The 22,803-nt window shown below is 37.3% G+C and overlaps 1 protein-coding gene across 2 annotated transcripts in view; it reads left to right on the forward strand.

The window, feature by feature from the left end:
* Positions 1-11,105: 11,105 nt before the first annotated feature.
* Positions 11,106-22,803, forward strand: part of ZC2HC1A (zinc finger C2HC-type containing 1A) — a 37,488-nt gene continuing 25,790 nt past the window's right edge. The window contains exons 1-3 of one of the 2 annotated variants that reach the window (XM_081070271.1): positions 11,106-11,604; positions 19,879-19,952; positions 21,479-21,595. In XM_081070271.1, the coding sequence (XP_080926397.1) occupies positions 11,589-11,604; positions 19,879-19,952; positions 21,479-21,595 (207 nt within the window). In that variant the 5' untranslated portion in view covers positions 11,106-11,588. The remainder of the gene's footprint in view (positions 11,605-19,878; positions 19,953-21,478; positions 21,596-22,803) is intronic. The other variant, XM_081070272.1, reaches the window with a different exon arrangement.

Below are 22,803 nucleotides of genomic sequence, written 5' to 3' on the forward strand. Positions count from 1 at the left end.
GTATTTGTTATGAAGATGCTTTACTCTATGGAAAGAAAACAAATAAAATTCCAACAAAAGCACAGAATTTCCCTTTCTATTTTTGCATTTCTAAGGTCCATTTGTAAAGGATACGCCATTTAAACCTCATTTTTAATTTCACAATAAATTTTCCTTTACTTCAATTTCTTGGCTTTATTGGTACTACTACGATATCTCTGGAAATAAAAATAGTAAAAAGAGTATACGAAACCCCTAATATTTAGATTTCATATGTGTAAGCTATACTCCAATACAAACCTAATCATGTTTATTTTTTCACTATGTCAAAATAGAAAGTATGAACCCATATTAATTATTTCAACTCTGGCTGCAAAAATACATCTGAAGCCAGAATATACAAACCTCAGTTAGGAGTTTAATGACAAATCTTGAAAGAATGAGAAACTGTTACTATATATGTTTTTGAACAAAGAGAAACTTAAGCCAAACATTATATTGTGCAAGATAGATAAGGAAAAGTTTATTGGATATTTATAATTCCAAACCCCCAAATGTAGGTTACATCTATTTTAATCTGTATCTTTTTTCCATAAAAATTTTATCTGTGTATTTACCATTTAATTTGTATTGGTTTATTTGCAAAGAAAATCAAAGCACTTTCATAAAACAGTGATATACTGTTTACACTTCTAAGGAAGTCTCACTTATAACTTTGAGGTAATGACTATGTGTTATTGTAAACTACAATGTTTTGGAAACGTATTTCTTCATTATGTTGAATCCTATCTTAAAAAGGGTGATTAAATTTACTCACCAATCTTGTGATAATTAATAAGACCTCAGTATCTAATGATAAATGTTCTGTATCTAATGATACAGGATAATTTCTGTAATTTCCAATATACAAAACAATGGTTTGACTTGTTAGTAACCATCAAAACTCATAGTTCTTCATATTTTGCTACAGAAATATCTGTTAAAAACAAGTCTGTCACAATTCATTTCTAAAAACCAACACAATCCAAGTTTTTCTTTGACAAATACATCTGATATACTATTGAAAATACCTATTTAGCTTTATTTTTCACTTTGTAAAATTTCAATCATTATGAATTACCAAATGTATATTTTTGTTTCAAATGAACTTCTTTGCCAATTTCCCTATTTCTCCAATTAGAATTTCTATCGTTTTAATTATCCAAAGAAGTCATCTTAATTTTCTTATTTGTCTGCAAATCTCATGTCCCACTATATACTGCTCTATAATTCAGTTTTAGGGGAAAGTTTCCTGAATAATAGGAACACTTCCTAACATCTGATAAAGAGATCTTGTGACTCATTTTATTTCTTCTCAGGGTAATCATAACTGTCAGAAAGCCATGAAGTAATGGTTAATCCTCAATTATTATAGCCATTTTATCCTAGTTTGCGTAATATTGACAGATAAATATTTATTCAACAAATATCTATTGAACATATATGTGGTTGATTAAGCCTAGTTTTATATTATAATTTTATATCTATCTCTGTGATTTTTTAATGATAAGATTATATTTTAATGCTGCTATTAGAAGTTCCCTTAAATATTTCTGGAAGTAGATGCTTGTATAAAAACAAAATGAGGGAAAAAATGCACTGACCCAAATCCTATGAATTCCTTCTTTGAAATATTTATTACACCCTTTTTGATTTCTGTATTATCTTAAGGGAAAACACATTCTCCCTCCCTATGTCATCTTTTGCATACATACTCTTTCTGGGTGACATTTAATAGTAAGAGAAGTCATTGTAAATTACAGTGCCATATACACTGTATGTCACTTTTAATTCTCCAGTAGTATGTCTAAATAAGTGCCGCTATGGACTGAATTATGTCCCCCAATTCATACTTGGAGCCATAACCCCTATGACTATATTTGTATTAATATATAAGCTTTAAGGAGGTCAAGGTGGTTAAATGAAATCATAAGGGTGGGGCTCTACTGTGATAGGATTGGTGGCCTTATAAGAAGAGGAAGAGAAAAAAATCTCTCTTTCCACCACGTAAGACCTGTGAGAAAATTAATTTCTTGTTTTAGCACCCAATCTATGGCATTTTGTTATAGCACAAGCTGCCTCATACTTATACTATGGAGTCCCAACAAGTTTCATGGTAGTTCTACAATGGAGGTATTGAACATTAGCCCAACCAATAATAAAGTGGCACTTTGTTTCACATTTTGCCATTATTTTTTATGGATAATCTACTTAAGGTATCCCATTGGTGACTGGAGTAATTGGCTAGGGAAGATTTGTATAAAATTGACCCTTGAACAAGGGTTTGAACTGTGTGGGTCCACTTACATGTAATTTTTTTTAACTAAATATAGAGTAGACTCTCCATATCCATCATTTCGCATCTGCAGATTGGACAAACCATAAAAATCTGTGTATGCAGATGACCGACTTAAGTTATCAGCAGGCTTTTGACTGCCCAGGGGTCAGCACACCAACCCCCTCTTTGTACAAGGGTCAGCTGTACTTGTGTCCTGGAGTATGATAATATCAAACACAGGAAGTCCTCACTTAATGTTTTCAATTGGTTCTGGCAAACCGGGACTTGAGGCAAAATGACGGATAATGAAACTGATTTTACCATAGGCTAATTGATACAAAGGAGAGTTAAGTTCCTACTGCATATTGCTGGTCACAAAAACGTCACCGACCTTCTAAATAAAGATCCAAAACACTTCTAACAGTAAACATTGAAGTAAATGGGAGTTACACATACATTTAACAAAGATTCATAAAAACAAGTAAGATGATTCTTTTCTAATCCACTATTCCAGTTCAGGGTGGCTGGTGGCCAGAGCTCATCCTGGCAGCTCAGGGCACAAGGCAGGACCCACCCTGGGCAGGACGCCTTTCCATTGCAGGGCCACTCACACCCACATGCACTCAGACCGGGACAGTGGAGACACGTGGAGTCACCTGCCATGCGCATCTCTGGGGTGTGGGAGGACACCGGAGGACATGGAGAAAGCCCATGAGGACATGGGAAGCACACTGCAAACTCCACACAGACAGGGTCCCAGCTGGGAATAGATATTTTTCCTCATCAACATTATAGCAAAACCACATTGAACAAAACGACATATTTGAGGACCTGCTCTATTATAAAATCACACCCTGGATTCTACCACCTCTCTTACCAGCAATAGGTTAGACAATCGTCATGTTTGGCTGCTGTCATTTCAGTGTCCTTCTGAGAGATCACCCTGCTCACAGTCTCTACCAGTTACAGTCATCTTAACCTAGACTTTAAAATGGTGTTTCACCCTGTTCAAAAATCATCAAGGCTAAAGAGCCTTCAAATGTGTCTAGGAAACACATTTTAATCTGAAAGCTTATATCACTCATGATCCTCAGCAAATAGTTGTGTAATTCCTTTTCTGTCTTCCTCACGTTCTCACTGTCCCCAGAACCTGCTATTATCATTTCTGCTATGTTTTGGCCTTGATTCATCCTGTGATCAACCCCCTACCTAAAATACCTGTCGTAATCCTATACATCCTAAGAGAGCAAATACTAAATCCATTTCCTATAAGAAACTTTCCCAATTCCAAACCATGGGGACATTTTTTCCCCCTATAATGTCTCTGCCTCTTTGGATCTGAACTTTACATTCTGTCATTGAGTGCATTCTGTGTGTGTCATGTATTCCTAGCATTTTTAATATCTCATTAACCCATTTAGATTGTAAACTTCTGTAGGGCTACCATTCTCAGGAGCCAGTCTTCTCTATTAATCCTTCCCTGGAAACTAATAACAATCTCTCTATTGTTATTAGTTAGGACTTATATTCTTTAGCTTTCATGTGTCCTTTTATTATGCTATTTATTTGTTATTTGTTATGTATTATTATTATTATACTCTTCACATGCTCTTGCTCGATTCACTAGATTTAAAGCTCCTGGAGGTCACAGGCTTTTATGCTTACAATGTCTAGAGCTGAACTATGTAAAAATGTGTTTACAGAGAGAGACACAAAATTATCGCCAGAAGTCAGAAGACTTGAGTTCCAGCCCTCGGTTTAGCCAAGCAGCCATATTAGATCATATGGGAAATGGTAAAATGCTAATCATAACCACTAGGCGTTAAACCTCTCTGCCTACTTAAAAGAATTGTTTGAAGGCCATACCATTCACTCTTATCTAGTCATACACTTAGTAAATATGTATTGAATACCATTAACTGAAGTATCAAACTAAGTTTTTCAAAACCGACAATGCCTAATGAAAATGTAGAGAATTATCAAAAGTGCTGAATAAATACTTGATATTCCGTAGAGTTATCATTAACTCAAGTACAGGTGGGCATAAGATGGAATAACTTTTAATAATAGCAGTAGGTTGTGAACTTGGCACTCCTATCCATCTATAAAGTGGCCGTAGGTCAGGTTCACCCAAAGCAGGGACCGAGAGAGGGCTTCTTGGGGAAGTGATTTGTTAGATATGGCTCCCCAGAGTAAGGGAAGCAGGTGAGGAAAGGAGAAATAGAAAGGTAAAGCAAGGATGTGGTGTTGTCTGAAGACTGGCTTCAGCCCACCTTGAGTCAAAGGCTAGCCTGTAGTACCTCAGAGTTAGCTCATCATTGCCATAACTTCTCAGTTATGGCAGTACTCTATGAAAAGGGCAATTTTTGGAGAAGGAAGTAGCTGTGTGTTATCAGCCAACATTCTCGTTATCTGGGGCTGGATGTTACCTTCCAGAAAAGGTTCAGAGCTCTGAATTTTCAAAGACTGACCACATCCTCTGTAGTCTTTTATAGTATTCAAATTCTTTGAAAACTGGTGTTCCTTGAATTATACATAAATTAAGTTTCTATGAATATTAAATTATTATGTGGAATTTCTCTTTTTTATGAAAATAGAAACGTTAGTGTGCTTTGAAAACAGAGCCAGAGGAGACTTTTTCTTTCCACTTTGTTGATTGCCTGTTAGCTGCTAAGAAACATAAATGTACATAGGCAACTCTGTGTTTATTGGAAACAGCAAGCAAACAATCGTTGGATTCATACGATAAGATTAGACAATATACCAAGTTTATACTTTTGGTATACATTCTAACTAAGAAGTAAAGAGAATGTTGTACTTTCAATGTAAAAGTGCAAACAAGCAACTTTCCTGGAAAGACAGGTTTGCAAAAGTGAGCATTTGTATAAATAGTTAATGGCAGACAATTCTAAATACATCTGTATGCACGATGAAAATTAGAGCTTTGGTTTTTTACCTTTATCTGTTTGTTCTTAAGGCAAACCCAAGTAATCAATTATATTAATAGTCAGCCTGTATTTATAGGGTGAATTCTCATAAAGCTATCTCCTTGGAAAGGTAGCTGCAGACACAACCGGATCCAATAACTACTTGTTTTAAGAAACAGAACCATAAAGCTTTTGAAATTATAAAGATGTGCCAAGATATCCATTTAGGTGATTTATAATGGAAGGATTTTCTTCTCTGTGATCATCATCAGCATTATGTAATATTTATTTGCAAATACTTTACAACATTTTAAAGGAAACTCTTTTAAAGGCCCTGGGAAGTTCCTATGATTAATAATAAGGGGAAAGGGGGAAAAAGGATTCTGGATATTTTTCTCATTTTTCATCGCTCTTCAACTAGTTGGGAAAAGGAACACCTGAAAACACTTGGCTTTCTTGGATAAAGCTGAAGTTCACAACTTCTCGAACAGTTCTGGGCATTGGTTCCTATGTGCATTTTTAGTTACCCCAAAATATAAAAGGTACCAGGAAAAAATGCTTTTCTTGTCCTTTCTGGTCTGTATCTAAATTGTCTCTGTTTTTAAAGGGTTAGGTTTAGCTATACTAATAGAAAAATGTGTAAGCAAATACCCTCATAATCTGGAGGTGAAGAAAGCTTCCATAAGAACTCAAATGCACAATTCATAAGGAAAATACATTGAAGGATTTGATAGAATTAAAGCTAAGGATTTCTGTTCACTGAACGGCATCATAAATAAAGTTATAAGATAACTGACAAAGCCGAAAGAGATTTTTTAAATAATCAAACTTAGCAAGCGGTTAGCATCTAAAATAGACAAGGAATTTACAAATCCATAAGGAAAACATAAGGATCCCAACATAAAATACAGATAAAACTAGGCAATTCACTGAAAGCCAAATCTGAATTAGCAATTATGCGAAGAGATGCCCAACTGTCGACTCAACAGATTGGCAAAATTAGAGGTAAGCCAGCCATTAGTGAGACAGATGGAAAAATGCGCTCTTGCCCACTGCTGATGGGAGATACGCTAGCACAGCCATTGTAGAGAGCAATCCGGGCGTACTTACTGGAAATGAATATGGTCCAGCAATCCATTCCAGGGATGCATCCCAGAGAAACTTGAGTCCAGGTTCATTAGGGGACAGGCACAAAGATGGTCATTGTAGCCACAGGGTACAGGCACCTGGTTGCTCATCACTGCAGAAACAGGTAATACAATGTGGTGAGCGCATACGGTCAAATACCACCCAGCCTTCAGAAGCAACAAGCTAGTGCTACATACAGCAGGATGGGTGAATCTCGAAGTGAATTTTTACTTTCGAAGTACAAACTGAATGAAAGCTACAGTACAATGCCATGTTTATAAATTACAAACAGATGCAGATATAAAACAGTACTACCATTTATGTTTCAAGGAACCACATATATCCAGAGATATCTGTGAGCTTAGAGCTGAAATGCAATATAGTGGTACTTACAGTGAGGAGGCTGCTAGAGTTAAAATGAAGGATGAAAGAAAAAATAATAAAACAGTAAAAAACAAGATGCCTCTGCATGGACAGTAGATGTATGAGCTGTGCCCCAGGAAGCACTGTTAACTCAATACCCTGCACCTGAGATCAATTATATAACTATAATGCCTCTACTTTGTAACGTAAACAGGACAAAAATGTTATGACATGAGCCAAAAATATATAAATATTCTCCTTGTTTCTTCACTGACTGTCCCAGCAGTGCCCAGCTTTCGTTATTTCTTAGGGAGACTTGTAACATTAGCCCCTCATCCTCAGTGATCTTTGCCTAGCCAATGACACCCTTCAAGACACAATTTAGGTTCTACTTCTGTCTTTCAAGTGGTTCCACTCATGTAAATGTCTTCCTGAAACCAATTATTTTTATAATCTGTACCACATCTAAGTTTTAATCACATAGTGACTACATTGTTCTCTATTGCTCTGTATCATGCCTCGCCCAGGGCTTTCTCTAGTAGTTGTTAGCTTCTGAGAGACTTCTCTGAAGCTTCCTGTTGGGCCTAGAAAGGTGCTGGGTACATAGGAGTATCTCAGTATTTGGATTCAGAGATTTCCAGTTGAGATTTGAAATTGTGGTGGCAAGAGATGGAGAGATGGGATCATAATTGAAGGTTGAAAACAATTATCCTTTTGCAGCTGGGAATGAGGTGTGAAAGTGGAGGAGAATAGAGGTACCTTTTGGAATTGGAGTTTCTTTTGGAACTAGAGGAGAAAAAGATAGAACAATGGCCATCACACTGTGAATGAAGTAGCTTTCCAATCAATGAAGGGGATGAAGTTTGCTTCAGCTACCTCTATTTTTTCCTTCCTTCTGTGTTTTCTTCTCCAGGACAATCACTAAGTTTTTCCTGAACACCTAAATAACTTTTTTTATACTTCAATCTACAAAATAAAGCTAACAAGAGCCAACTCAGAATGCGTTTCCTCAATCTAAAACAACTGTTCAATGGCTCCTTCTCCTACTTTTAAGGGAAATATCCTTCCTTTGTTTTTGATGAAAATTATCATTTTGTTATGATTATTAAATGTATGAATTCATTTTTATATACTAAATTGTGGTAGGTTATTCCTCTGTGGGCTGTGAAAGGAAAAGACGCCCTCCATAGTTCAGGTGATAAACTGAGTTGGATTCTCACTGAGATTCAAATCTCATTCAGCTGTGCTCTGCAAACAATCTGAATGAGAGCCAAAGGTCTCTAAAAGGGAAAATGATCTTTGTGTAAGAAAAACAGGAGGTTGGAGCTTTGAAACAAGAAGATATGTGTAGCTTACTCAGCCCTTTGGAAGGTGTAGAAAAGATATAAATGGATTGTCTCCAAGGAGCGGTGATTGAATGGAAAGCAATGCAAAGTGGAAAGAATTGGAAATATAATGTAAAAAGAAAAGGCTACAATATCTACGTCAGCTACTGGCTAGTGTTGGGATCTGGATTGAATCAGTAAACATCTTTGAACTTTTGCTTTCTTTTTTGTATAAGGAGGTGGGAATATCTCTAATTCATATTCATCTATGAATGTTATCATCAGCTAAAAGGATAACTTGGCAGCTAAAATAATTATGAACAGATAAGAGCTTAAGAACATAAGAGAAGAAAGTGAGGTTTCTTCATTTTGGTAACTGGCTAGTAATGAAAGGAGCCTGAAACATTATAGGTGTTTGACAGATATTTGTTGAATGACTCCATCAGAAAAATGGAATATGTCAGAGAGGAAGTAAAGTCAGAATAGAGCGCCAAGACCAAAGAGACGCTCAGACGCTCAGGCATGTAGGAGGCAGAGGAAGGAATTTAGGATGGCAGATAAGAAATTGTCCTCTTTACCCTGGGGTCAGGACCACGGAAAAGCTGCAGGAGCCAGGGTACCTGTAGCATAAAAGTGCAGAGAGCCCAATACCTGTAGAGGAGGAGATTAGCAAGCATAGTTTAGAGAAGATTCACAGTAGTGAGTTATACCTTAAAACAACATATCGGAACATTTGGATTTACATTTCAGGCACCTAAAAAGCAAAGTGAAATCCCATGAAATCCTTAGGTAGAATCAGACAAACCAGAGTTTAAATCCAAACTGCCATTCACTAGTGATATAAATATTGGCAAACAAAACACAAAAAACAAAAAACAAAAAAAAAAACAACCCACAAACCAAAAAAGTCTGAGAGATCTAGAAAATGAAGACTCTAATTCTAAAAAAGTGAAATTTATAGTATCTATTTGTAGAATTGTTTTTAAGATTAAATAAGTGACTCTATGAAAAAGACCTAAAACATCACTAATGTGATTTTTAAAAATTTGTATGCAAATAAGGTGTGTATCAGCCAAGTCCAACTTAGTCTTGACTTCAAAATGATGAACGTCTAAGTATTACCTTGTTTTGTACACCTGAAACTAATAAATAAATTAATTAATTAAAAAAAAAAGAACTTGTAATTTGTAGAGTAAATTACCTCTCCATTTTTGGGTTTTCTTCTATGTGTGCTTTTTTCCCTCCTTAGTGCTCTTTTTAAAGATCCCCTCTTACCCCAGTTCTAACTTAGTCCCAGCAACACTGAGGGAAAAGGCCCTTTCCACACTCAGTCCAGGTGGCTAAGTCAGCCAGGATCTCATATCTCAGACGAGCAGAACAACCAGAGCAGAACAACCAGAGCAGAACCAGAGGAAGGGCAGGAGACCACACAGGCATGGCTGAAGTTTTCCTTAAATAACTGCAAATAAGAGATGACCCATACCACATTCCAGTGCACTTAGAACACCTTCCCACTAATATCTGATGTCCCCCTCAAGTGTTTGTTTACTTGTTTATAACATCCTCATTTGAATGGAGAATAGAACTCTCGCTTCCTAAAGGCTACTGTAAGATACATGCTGTTTGTAAAAGTCATACTTTTAACACTGAACAAAGTTAGATATAACGTCAAGACTTTGCAGTTGAACAGGGTAATGAGAAAATTAACGTAAGATTTGTTATGGAACTTATATTAACGTTGATAAATTGCTGGTAGTTATACTAGGGTTAACAAACAATAGGGCTAGCTTTCACTGCTACATCAAATTTTCAAAGAAATTTAGTTCTGGTGAAATTAATGTTGAAGTTACCTTTGTCAACAAAAGACCTCTGCCCATGTCAACAGGTGGCCTCAAACTGGGGTGAGTGAAAAGGAGAAACTTTATTCAGAGGAACAAGTCGCAAACCCGGGAAACTAGCCCCCCAGAGACAAGTGAGAGGCTGCTGATATAAAGTGCCTGCCCCAATCCCTGATTGGTCCATTTTAATGCAAATGAGAAATCCAAATTTGCAGTTTGATTGGTCCATATAGCACTGTCCTGATTGGTTAAAATTGTAGGTCGTTATGGAGCAGCTCTGATTAATCAGTAAAGACGCAAATACAATACAGCTGAACAGCTACCTTTGAAGAGGTGGCTTCTCCCCAATACTAAGCTTGAGAGACCTTCATAAACAAGTCTAGACTCGTTAAGAATTTGGGCCCAGGTAACCACAAGGGCTAACCACAAGGCATCCTTTTGTGTGTTGTTGTTTTTTCTTAATTTCATTGGGGAATATTGGGGGACAGTATGTTTCTCCAGGGCCCATCAGCTCCAAGCTGTTGTCCTTCATTCTAGCTGCGGAGGGCGCAGCTCAGCTCCAAGTCCAGTTGCCATTGTCAATCTTTAGTTGCTGGGGGCGCAGCCCACCATCCCATGCGGGAATTGAACCGGCCACCTTGTAGTTGAGAACTTGCCCTCTAACCAACCGAGCCATCCGGCTGCCCCTCCGGGGGCTCAGCGGCAGCTCGTTGTCTTCAATCTAGCTGTGGAGGGGCAGCTCACTGGCCCATGTGGGAATGGAACCACCAACCCTGCTGTTAAGAGCTCATGCTCTGACCAACTGAGCCCTCCGGCAGCCCCAAGGCATCCTTTTTGGCAGATAGAGCCCTTTTGGGGTCCACGCCTTCATCCCCATGAGTTAGGACTCTGTTTCTAACAGAAACAGGCCTCATTGGGTCACGTGTAGGTAAGCTCCCGCCGGTAGCTCCCTGACCTAACTTAGTTTTGGTGATAACCTCATAGAAGGGGAGGCTGGCAGGCAATTCGAGGTCAAGGGTGATAAAGCAGAGAGACAAGGCAACCCTCTGGTAGATGAAGATGACGGAGGCCTGCGTTTCGCTCACATTTTTGGCCCAAGCTCTCATGTGCTCCGGGCAATCTCAGTTCCACAGTCCTAGACAGAAAGTGTGATTTCTATGAGGAAACGGTGGTTCAACTCAGAAAGCTGCCACAGTACAATCTAGGGACTACGCTCAGGTCAGGTCACATGACCAAAGGGCGGAAAATGAAGAGTGCGCCACATTCAAGTGCGCAGGACTTGCTGCTGTTTTGCTCGTTGGCTTAGACAGCCCCGGGGCAGAGACGCCCGAGGAGAAGAACTGCACCGACTGCTTGAGGGACCCGCCATGCGGTGCTGGGACAGTCTGAACAGGATCAGGAGGAGTGAGGCCAACACGGCCGGACTGGAACCAAGGCGCTGTCGGGCGGCGGGAGGCCGTGGAGGCGCCGGCGTTCACCGGGAGGAGCGCCGGGAACAGCGCCGGGAACGCTCGCAGCCAGGAGGCAGGGCGCCTGCGGCGGCGGGGGACGCGCTCCCAGGCCCCGCCCCTCCGAAGCCCCGCCCCGTCGCGTCGGCCAATAGGAGCCCGGGATGTTAGCGGGTGGGAGGTGCGGTCGGGTTGCCACAGCCAGAGCTGGGCGGTGGCGGGTGCTGCTGGAAGAGGCTCGCAGGTTCTGAGTAGGTGGCGCGATGGAGGGACTGGAAGGTGAGGAGGAGAAGGGATGCGGGCCGGGCCAGTGGAGCAGGCCCGTGGCAGTTATGGGGCCCTCGACACCGGTACTGGGGAGGCGATGGCAGCTCCAGAGAGCCGAACCACGCGGGGCCTCCGGAGGCCCCGGTCGGCGGGAGCCGGACCGCCCCCGACGCGGTGGGGCCGGTGATCCTCAGGCGGGGACCCCGCCTAGGACGGGCTGCAGCCGAGGTTTGCCGCCCGGATCTCGTATTGCCCCTGGCACACGCCTGCAAGTCCCTCGCGGCCGTAGTCAGGGCTCGCTAGATTCCTGGGTGTCCGATCAGCCTCTGGCCGGATCTGATTTTCCTTCCAAAGGGGACCCTCCACTCCTGCCCGCGGCCTCCCCACCTCCAGCGTCCGCTGGGGCCGGAGGGTGCGTCTGCAGCCTCGAGCGTCCCACACTTGCCGTGGCCACTTCCCTCTGTAACCGTGTTTCCATCTCTGCAGCATCTTCCGTCGGAAGGATGCCAAGGGCGTCTTCCAAGGAAGCGTCACTGAGCAGCGTTAGAGCCGGGACGATAGAGCAACAGGAGGATTGGAGGGCTTATTTGCCACCACTGTGTACGGAAGAGCCAGCATTGATTCCTTGTCTTTCGGTTTAGCCTTGTGCTGTAACCCTGACTCCAGATTTTGCTTTGTTCCCAGGCCTGTGCCTTTTCTCTGGTCTCTGTACCCATTTTATTCTGTGTAACAGAGCATTCGACTAAAAACAACAAAGGAAATGACACCCAACTAGCATTGGCATCAACAGTTTCAGATTCTTTTTCAAATTACGCTTACTACTTTGATGAAGAATAAGCCTGCAGAAACGAAAGATCTATTGTCTCAATTTAGCTTTTTCCCCCCTCCTAATTTACGTAGATTCAGGTGGAATTTAGAATAAGCAGAGGCATTTGAGCCTCTAGACGTTATTGCTTGCTAGAGAATAAACTATTTCAGGTTGTGTTACGAAGTGAAGAGTAGTAACCGGTAACTTTTTGCAGTGACCTAAGCTCACCAAAAAGCCAACAGAAGAATAAGCATGATAGTATTTCATGCTTTTGTGCCGAGGTGAAGTTCTCATAGTTAACACCTTGAAGATTATAATCAGGAATTCGGATACTTTTCTATTTGTGGGCAGCTGTACTTTTTATGACACATGTGGCTCTTGTTTTTTTTTTTTTTTTTTGCTTATTTAATGTACTTTAGGCACATCAAGTTTCTATGAAATAAGAATTGTAATGATAGTAATTCTACTTTCAAGATAGCTTTGTTTAGAGTACTCCTGGAAGCGGCTTTTTTTTTTTTTTTAATGATTTTTGAAACATGGTGGTATTATAGCACAGTGGGTAGGAGCATGGGTTCTGGAATTCTCCTAAGGTTATCATAATACACACAAAGTGCTTTACAGTAGTTTCTCTGCAGATTTGTATTCAACGTTTATAACAAATAAAAAAAATCAAAGCCCTGCTCTCATTGAGCCTATGTTTTAATGAAGTTTATATTTTAGCAGTGCCAAGAGATTACTATTGAAATATTACTAAGAATGCTTTTTAAAATGCAATGGAAACCTATTACATGGGTGGAGAAATACATGAATTCTGATGTAATATGGTATGTTCTGATGGACATGTTTTACGGGCCCAGCCTGTGATGCATCATGTTAAACAGTACTTGCTCTTTACTCTTCGTTTGATTTTTTTCTGTTTTTGTTAACAAAATGAGTTGCTGTCATTAACTATGATATGTTTAATTGTAATGAATTAGGTTAACATTTTCCTTTTTGGAGAACAAAACAATTGAATATTGGTAATTTCAAGTAGTTTAACAAAAGCTCAGAGTTTTTTTGTTGAAGTTAGGACAGTGCCTTTCTTTCTTTTCCCTCTTTTAAAATCAGTCCCTGTTAAGTCAGTTTGCAAAGATTAAAACTCTGAGTCTTAAATTTACCATTTAGTAATTCATCTGTGCTTTCATTTAATAAACATTGGTACAATGATAGATAACTTTTTTGCCCTGTTGGAAGTTCAAGTCCAGTACTTTGAAGGTATCCAATAAACATTATATCTCAGTATCCAGTAGAAAATCTTCAGGAGTTTTGCTTAACATGTCGTAGTAGTTGAGCAAATATTGCACCGTTTGGCATTACACTCATGTTTCTACGTGAAAATGGTTACCACGTTAATCTTGATTGTGAAACCAGAAAGTATATAAACCCCTGAAAAATTCTATTGGAGAACTCTTACTCTTACTCTTTCTTACTCATACTCTTTCTTACAACTTTATTTCCATGTAGTTCTTATGTCACTTATATTATTTTTGGTCTTCCTGGACCTTTATGCTTCCTGGATAGTCAAGAAATGAGCTATTAGGCTAAACACTATTTCAAAAGCAAATGATTGCTTATGAGTTTGTATAATCTGTATCTGAACAACTTGCATTGTGTGGGTAATTAGAGCAAAGCCTTTAATTTCTTTACACCTAAAGCTATATGTATATAGCTTTATAGGCCTATAGGTGTATCTAAGGGCAGAGGAAGTAGTTGTAGACTTGGGAGAGTTCTAATCTCTTAAGATTTTTATCTGTAAAATGAGAGGTGATAAACCCTAAGGAGATTTTGTCCAGTGTTTGTGTGTGTGTAGGAGTACATAGGAATGTGTGTGTGTGTGTGTGTGGCATTGACATTCCTTTTATAACACCTTAACAAGTGGTTGTTAACAATTGTGACAAACCATCAGGCTGCCCATTGCTCCTTTGGGCTGCTAAAGTTAGTAGATCTTAGCGTACTGCTGTCTAAAACTCTGATTGCTCTTTCTCCAGTGTAGTCCTTGATCTAGTTGAAGCCATCTTGTCCCATTAAGATTTCTTGTTTTGTTTTGGTTTTCCCTAGTCTAAGCACATACTAGTTCTTCAGTAATTGTTCACTTTTATTAAGGCATCAAGCATTCATTGTTCTTTGGTACTTAGTCAAATGCTAGATATTTGAATAACCAATGTGTTGGAAAGGCCTGTGTTTGAATCTTTGCTTTGTTTCTTTTTAGCTCTATGATTTGGGCATTTAATCTGAATCTCCATTTTCTCAGCTATAAAAAATGGAACTATTAAAGACCAATCTGTCTGAAGTATATTAAGTTGTATTAAATGATTTAACATATATAAAACATTTAACGAAGTGCCTAGTACATAGGAGACCCCCTTAGTACTTGTTTATTGGATGGATAAAATCACAGGAAGCGTGTTAAGAGTGGTTCAGTATAGGGAAAACAGCATTCTTACAAGGGATTATGGGCAATCTCACTAGATAACCATGGCAACAGGATAGACTGGAGAAGGGAGAGGCTGGAAATGCCTATATGTGATGAGGATTTGAATTAAGGCAAAGAGCAGGAATTAAAAAGGGAGGATAGATTCAGAAGACATTTCTGAGATGGAAAGATGAGATATGACTGCTGGATATCAGAGGGTAAAGGAATCAAAGAGAAAGCAGCTTTCTAGCTAGGACCAAAGATAATATTAATATCTTTAACCAAGAAGAAGGCCAAGTTTGGGAGATGAGGTAATAAGTTTGGCTTTCGAAATGTGTTTGTACAGTACTCGGGGTGTATCTGGTGGGAAAGTCTCATAGGTACTTGGAAATATCTATGTGGAATTTTTAGTTTAGTAGTCATCAGCATATAAATGATAGTAAATGGATGCATTCACCCATGAAAGTTATATTTCATGAAATGAGGCAAGAAACTTGGGCAGCACTAATGCTGTGTGGTTGAGCAGGAAGGGAAACTGGAGTGTGTGTGTGTCTTGGGGGGGTTCTTTAAAAAGTTTTAAAAAATTGTCAAAAAAGTGCAGTGAGGGAGAAACTAATATTTATTGAGTAGTGAATATAAGCCCCCCCAAAAGACTCGGACACCTGGTCTTCATGGAGGTCTAAGCACTAACCAGGTCAGACTCTGCTTACCTTGTGAGATCTGAAAAAACGAGGGCTCGGGAGAGATAATCTAGATCATTGAAGCCAAGAGAGAAGAACTTAAAGCTGGAAGGGACTGATCAGCAGCCTAATACTGTAGCAAGAAGGTCCAGTAGGACAGAGATTCAGAAGAGAGCTTCGAATATGACAATTAGTAGATTAATGGTGTTTCTTACGGTGTCTCCGCTAAGGTCTCCTTGTTAAAGAAGCTCTCCCTGATCCTGCCCACGTCTCACACACGCATACACATGGTATTATGACTGTCTTCTCTCCCCTTGCTCTGCTGTATTTTTCTGCATTGCGCTTATCACCACCTGCCATTATATGTACTTCATCATCTTTATTTATATTTTCCTGACTAGGAGAGTAAAAGCTTTATAAGATCAGGGTCTTTGTTTTTTCATCACTGTTTTTGTAGAACAGTTTCTGTCTCATGCTAGGTACTCAACAAGTACGAACTCGTTGAATCAACAAATGGATCTATTTTAATATCGTGGTTAGACCTAGTAGTGGTTTGCCTGATGTTTAGATAGGCAGTGAATGAGACATCGGGAGGAGCTGGTCAGTCAATTTAAGTCAGTGTTTCCAAAATGTGTTACCCAGGACATTAGTCCTGACTATCTGTTACTGGTGGAAGGATTCTGTGGGGGAAAGAACAGAACACGGGATCTCTTTTTTCAAGACTGGGAAAGTTGTGTTGTAAGAAAACCCATTTGTTTTATCTAGCATTTTTCCAAACATTTGGCCATGGAGCCAGGGATTTGAGGGCGATTGGTAAAAGTAGTGGAAATTAGTCCAGTTCAGAGAAGGTAGAAAAGGAAGTGCAACCAGGAATAGGTTATGAAGAAAATGCAAGTCAGTCTGAGATCAAGAGATTTAGAGGAAGGTAGAAGCCTGTGGTTAGAGACAAAGTTTGAGTATTTTAAGAGTCCAGAGGTAGACCCTTTCTAAGTTGTTTTAACAGTGGTTGTTTTTGCTTAATTGGAGTGCAAATGACTCCAGAGTGGAGTGGAGGGTGAAGGTTATGTGTTGAGTAGGTTAAGTATAAATATTGAAATCTAGAGTGAGCTAAAAAAGGAAAGTCTTGTGAGATATTAAAAGTTTTTGACCTGGAAGTAATCTGATGTTAAAAAAGGACTGTAGGAAGAAAATTGATATAACATGCTGTATGTTTCAAAAGAGAGGCTCGTTGACTTTTAAAAGTTGGATTCAGATACTGAGGAAATAAACATACTACTCAGAAGCCAGAACTGTTCTTAATTTTAAGACTTGTTTTCTTTTGAAAATGTTCTATTTTGTAAAAAAAAAAAAAAAACTATATATTTTAGAATGTCACAATGATTTAATAGCATATTATTTCCCATCACCTATATAATAGTATTATATAAAGATACCATTTCAAGCCTTATTATCACACAGGTTTTGAATTTCCTAACTACAGCAACTCCTAACAGAATCAATAATGTGTGCGGGATAAACTTTGTAAGGAGAGATGGGCTTCTGAGAGTTTTTGAATATTAAAGTACTTTGTATACTTTGTTCTGTCCATCAGTTTGAGTGCTGCTTTCCACAGTGTATGTTCTCTGCTATAATAATCACCCTCCTGAAAATCATCTCTGTGCTGTATTTTTATAAGCCACGCAGTTCACTAGCTTCTGCTACTAAGGAGAGATTGGTGGAGGTGGCCTGCGTGCCCTGGAGAGTAGTATTTATTTATTTTTTTTTGGTTCATTGGTAATGAAGCATTTTTATATATAACATCTCAGTTGATCCTCTTAATTTTAAGGTAGATTGAGCAGATATTACATCCTCATTTAACAGATTTTAAACTGAGGCTACGTGTATAATTAGTCATACGTTTTCCAGTTCATGTAGTGAAGATTCTTCCAACAAGGAGAGAGTTACATTCTTTTCTCTAATGCTTGCAGACCTCAGTTTTGTATTTAGACAAGTGGAAGTAACTTCCTCAACATACGAGTCATTCATTCCATCATCTGCAGTCGGTCAGTTGGTTTAATCATTCTTACATATGACCAACTTTTTCTTTTTCTTTTTTCTTTTTTTTAATATACGATCAGTAAGGGAGATATCTTACCGTCCCTGTACTTTTTCTGCTAATGTGGCCTTCTGTAGATTTTATTAAGTAAATATGTTATATTTATCATGATAGATTAGAGATAGTAGGGGGCCATGTATGTCATTTAACCTAACTTCCTTATTTTATCCAAGAGGAATAGAACCTTAAAGAGGTTAAATACCTTTTCCAGGGATTCATAGTTCTAAGTGACAGAGGTAGGGCTTGAATTTAGATAATATAGACAAATTCCATTGTCTTTTCTACTACACTATCATGTCTTTTAATGAATATGTGCCTCTGTGACTCTAAAGCCTAAGCTGCGATCATAACTTGTCGGTAGTTCTTTCCAGGGGTATTGACACCAACACACATGTATATGCGATATTTTCTGAATTATAACACTATGCCCTAAAACTAGCTGATATGAGAAAATTACAAATGTATACATCTTTGTTTTACTAATTTTGAATGAAACAATTTTTTTTTGAGATAATTGTTTCAAAGTGTTTTTTCTTTCATGCTATTACCTCTTTTTATGCCCTTTAGTGATAATGATTTTCTTTTCCTTTAAAGACGATTTAAACATGTTTGATAATTTATAGGAATCCCAGGAGTTGGATTTTATTATATGTTAGTTTTCTAGTTGCTGTTTTGTTAAGTTTTAGGTTTTTAATTAGAAAAACAAGGGAGATGATTTGGTTCTTTGATAAATGAAGGCGTAGTAAATCATGTAGACTGTTAGCTTCATGAGAGCAATGATTGTGTAACTGCACCCTGTGTCATTATTATATGATACATACTTGGCAAGTAGTGGTGCTTAAGGGGGCACTCACATTATTTCCATGTGTTCAACTGATTTTCTTTATAAGATTTTACTTTGTCATCTGTTTAACAAGGCGATACTGAAATGTACTTTTAAGTAAGTAAAATATGTGATACTTTTTAACATTTTATGTTGATGAATTTTTAAATCATTGTGTAGAATTTAAAGGAATTCATGAAAATCATAAATAAGCAAGCTTAGTAGTTTATGCAGCATGTGGTATCACTTTGACCATCATTATGAAAACACGTTTATCTTAATGTACCTAATGGATGTCATCCAGCAACTGCCTCAAGTTTCGGGATAGTGGAATTAAGTGGTCCAGATAAATGAAGTTCCTCTCCCTAAATAACCTAGCTTCTGGGATTAGAGGACAAATCAGGCAGATCTTAGCTTTGCTATTGTAGTGTCCACTGCCTAACTGCCACCATAGACATTGCCTCCATTTGAGATGACAAATAGTCACTATCTACCACTAAAATAGGGCAGTGGAGGGTTAGAAGAACGAGGAAACAAAACAGTTCTGTCACTGTTTGACTGGATTCCCACCAATGTCTACTTTGATTCTCCTGATTAGTTTTTTAAGTATCATTTTTATAAAATTATAGGTATGGAAATCAATTTAGGTTTGATATTTGTCTAGATAATAAAATGCTAAATTGACTCAGTTATGTGGAATCCCAAAGAATGTAGGTTTTTGTTTTTTTTTTATCATTTTCATAACAAAATGTATTGCATATAAATACATGCTAGATTAATCTTTAATTTAGAAGTTGCAGCTAGTTCCTCCTTATTTAATGAATTGTGCCCATAAGGCCCAATTTGCTGGTTCAGTGAATCTTAATATAATACACATAAAATAATGAACAACTGACATAATATAGGCAGTTTGCCTAGTAATTGGGTGATCTTTTACTGTCAGCATTATACTTTCCATTGTCTGGTGCTAAACAGGACAAAATTCTTTCTATCCTAGGTCATATCAGGAAGCTACCTCACACTGATCACCAGTGTTATTTCTTAATGCTTTGAAAATTTACGATATATAATATTAACCTTAAGATAAATTTGGTTTTTAAAGTTTAGTAATTTACAGTAGCGATAGCTTGTAAATTAAGATAATATGACAAATTGATTTGGTTAAAATAAAAGTAAAACAGATATTTCCAAAGTACCAGTTTGGTTACCCTTAAATCATGACTTCTGTATTTGGCATGGCCTCTCTGATCACATAAAACTCTTAAGTCTTGGGCCCTTTTTAATTGATAATGTTGTTTACTTCAAAATGAAACAAGACATTTTTCACAAGAACTGATAATTCACATATGAAACTAAGGGAAGACATTAAAATTTGAAAGTGACACAATTTGAGTTATAGAATTTATTGACAATCCTTTCCTGTTTTAGAAAATGGAAGTGTCCAAGTTGGAGAATTATTACCTTGCAAGATTTGCGGAAGGACGTTTTTTCCAGTGGCATTAGTGAGTATCTTTTCCTTTGGAGTTTGATAGATCAGTAATTATTCAACAGTTCTGGACAACGTCCATGGAAAGAAACTCCATGGACGTTGTCCAGAACTGTTGAATAATTTTCAAAGCATTCAGGTGAATTTTCACCAAAAAAAAAAAAAAAAAAAAAAAACACGTCTTTTTTGCCCTTATTTAGTATTTAATTAAATGATGTGTCACGATAACAACTATAACTTGTATAATACATCAGTTTTGGGTACAAGCACTGCATACTTTTGACATATACAACTCAATATGAGAAGATATGTCTACTACCGTGTTTCCTCAAAAATAAGACCTAGACAATCAGCTCTAATGAATCTTTGTAGCAAAAATTAATATGAGATCCTGTCTTATTTTAGTATAAGACTGTGTCTAATAAAATATAATATGTAATATAATATAGCATAGTATAATATAATACTGGTATAATATAATATAAATATAATACCGGGTATAATATAATACAATATAAAAGACTGGGTCTTATATTAATTTTTGCTCCAAAAGACACATTAGAGCTGATGGTCCGGCTAAGTCTTATTTTCGGGGAAATAGGGTAGAAAGTCACTGGCTAGCCACACTTTAATTTTTTTAATATTTAAAAGCTTTCATTCTAATAGCTATAATCATAGTGCTTATTTGTTGTAATGAAGACTGAGAACAGATATGTAAAACAATTAATTACTAATTGTGTATTGAAAATATGAGTGTATCCATGACATCAAACCAACCAGTTTGGAGGTTTCTTCCTTTCCTAGATAAAGTTTAACAGTTCCAACTTATTCATTCAGTGTTTGTCAAAAAAAAAAAAATTCATTTAGTGTACTGATGTCATCAGTCAACATGTTTCATTTATCAGAGGGAGAATGATAATTTTTGATAGGTTAACAGGAGGTCAGTTAAGAGAGCTTTCATTGTTATGTCCTTGAAATGAATACATGAATAATTAAATGAATGAGTTGGCAGCCATGTTAAGAAAACGAAATCTATCGGAGTGGAAGCTGGATAGCTCGAGAAAAATCCTTGGTAAAGAAAGGTAGAAAACTTGAGTTCCAGAAAAGGGATGATTGTGAAGGAAGGACACAAATCTGACCACTTTGTCCTGTTATTTTATGTTAATTTTTGGTTAACATACTCCTGTCATGTTAACATTAGTAATCCAAACTACTGCTATTAACTTTTGTAACCCTAACATTAATGTATTCTCCATTTATATTCTTTTTTTAGTATCTACTTTCAGGTATTTAGTAATGAAAATAACATTTTCCCCACTCAAATAGCTTTGATGTGGTTACATTACTATCCTTATTCTTAGTAGTGTGAAAACTTAGAGAATATTAAAGACCTCAGTAAAATTGAGATCTTATTTATATATGTATTATTATTATTTATTTCATCTTCAGGTTTTTTAACTGGTCTCCATGACAATTTAAAATTTTATAGTCTTCCCTTCTGTAGAAAAGAAAATGATACATTGCGTTTCTTCATCTTAACAGAAAAAACATGGACCTATTTGCCAGAAAACTGCCACGAAAAAACGAAAGACTTTTGATTCAAGCAGACAAAGAGCTGAAGGAACTGATATTCCAACAGTAAAACCTCTTAAACCTAGGGTAATTATATAACCTTTTGAACATTATGAATCTTGCTGCTGTGTATGTTGAAAAAATTATGATCATCTATTATGCTAAGATTGGTGAATAACCGGAATTTTGTGTCTGTTTAGAAATGATCAGAAACTTATTTGCTTTAACTTCTGCAAAGGGAAGACCAAAGTCTCAAACTCCAACTATTACAGTGAAGTTTTTATAACATTGGAGAACCACTTGCTTAGCTATAGGTCAGAAATAATTAAAAGTCGTAACGTGTTCTTTGTAAATTATCTCAGGTATTGTTTAAGTATAATTTCAAGTCTATCTTACCAGTAGTGTAATCCCTATATACACAAATAAGACTATTGTTTATAGACACCCTAGTATAATAGATATTGATTACCTTGATTGATTGTCAGTATTTGTGATTTATTATGTTTTCTGGGGAAAAGTTTTATCACTTGCTCAATTGTCCACCTATAGTCATTGTCAACTTATTTTCTATCTTGTAACCAAAGCAATGAATCTCCTATGACAATATCTCCTTAATCCCACTATGATATATTATACTGCTAGGAATAAATCACGTAAATACTTTGTCTGACAAAGTTTTAAAGAGTTATTTCAGCAAAATAGTCAAAATTTGAGTACTTGATTGAATAGGTTTGTTAAACAAAACCCTGCTTTCAGTGGTAATAACTTCTGCCAGTGATACAGGAAAACATTTCCCTATAGATGAGTTAATCTTACTAATAAAATCATTTCGTAATAGAAAAATCAGGTGGTCATCTTTGTATTTCTGTCTATTTATTTAAGGGAAGAATGGTGACGTTTGGTACATAAACCATTGTTTGAAGATTTCCTTAGTAACCTGCCAGATATGTGATTGTATTAGCTTTAATTAGCTTAGAAGATAAACTAATGAAATCTTTGGAGGAGGTATAACACAGTGGGTATAAAAAAGGGCTCAAGAGCCAGACTGCCTGGTCTTTAACCCTGGCTCTGCTATTTACCACATTGTGTTGGGTGAGTTACTTAATACTTCTATTTATTTATAAAATGGTGATAGTAGTTGTAGCGCCTATCTCGGAGATTACATAATCTCCAAGCATCTGGAGATTACCTAAGTTTATCCATGACGAAATCTTAATAAATGTTATCATTTCTTTTTAAGGGTTTTTGTAATTAAAAAGTTAATCTCAGAAAAAAGCCAAATAAAAACCATTGCT

Source organism: Rhinolophus hipposideros (genome assembly GCF_964194185.1).
Source record: "Rhinolophus hipposideros genome assembly, chromosome: 13".
Taxonomy (NCBI): Eukaryota; Metazoa; Chordata; class Mammalia; order Chiroptera; family Rhinolophidae; genus Rhinolophus; species Rhinolophus hipposideros.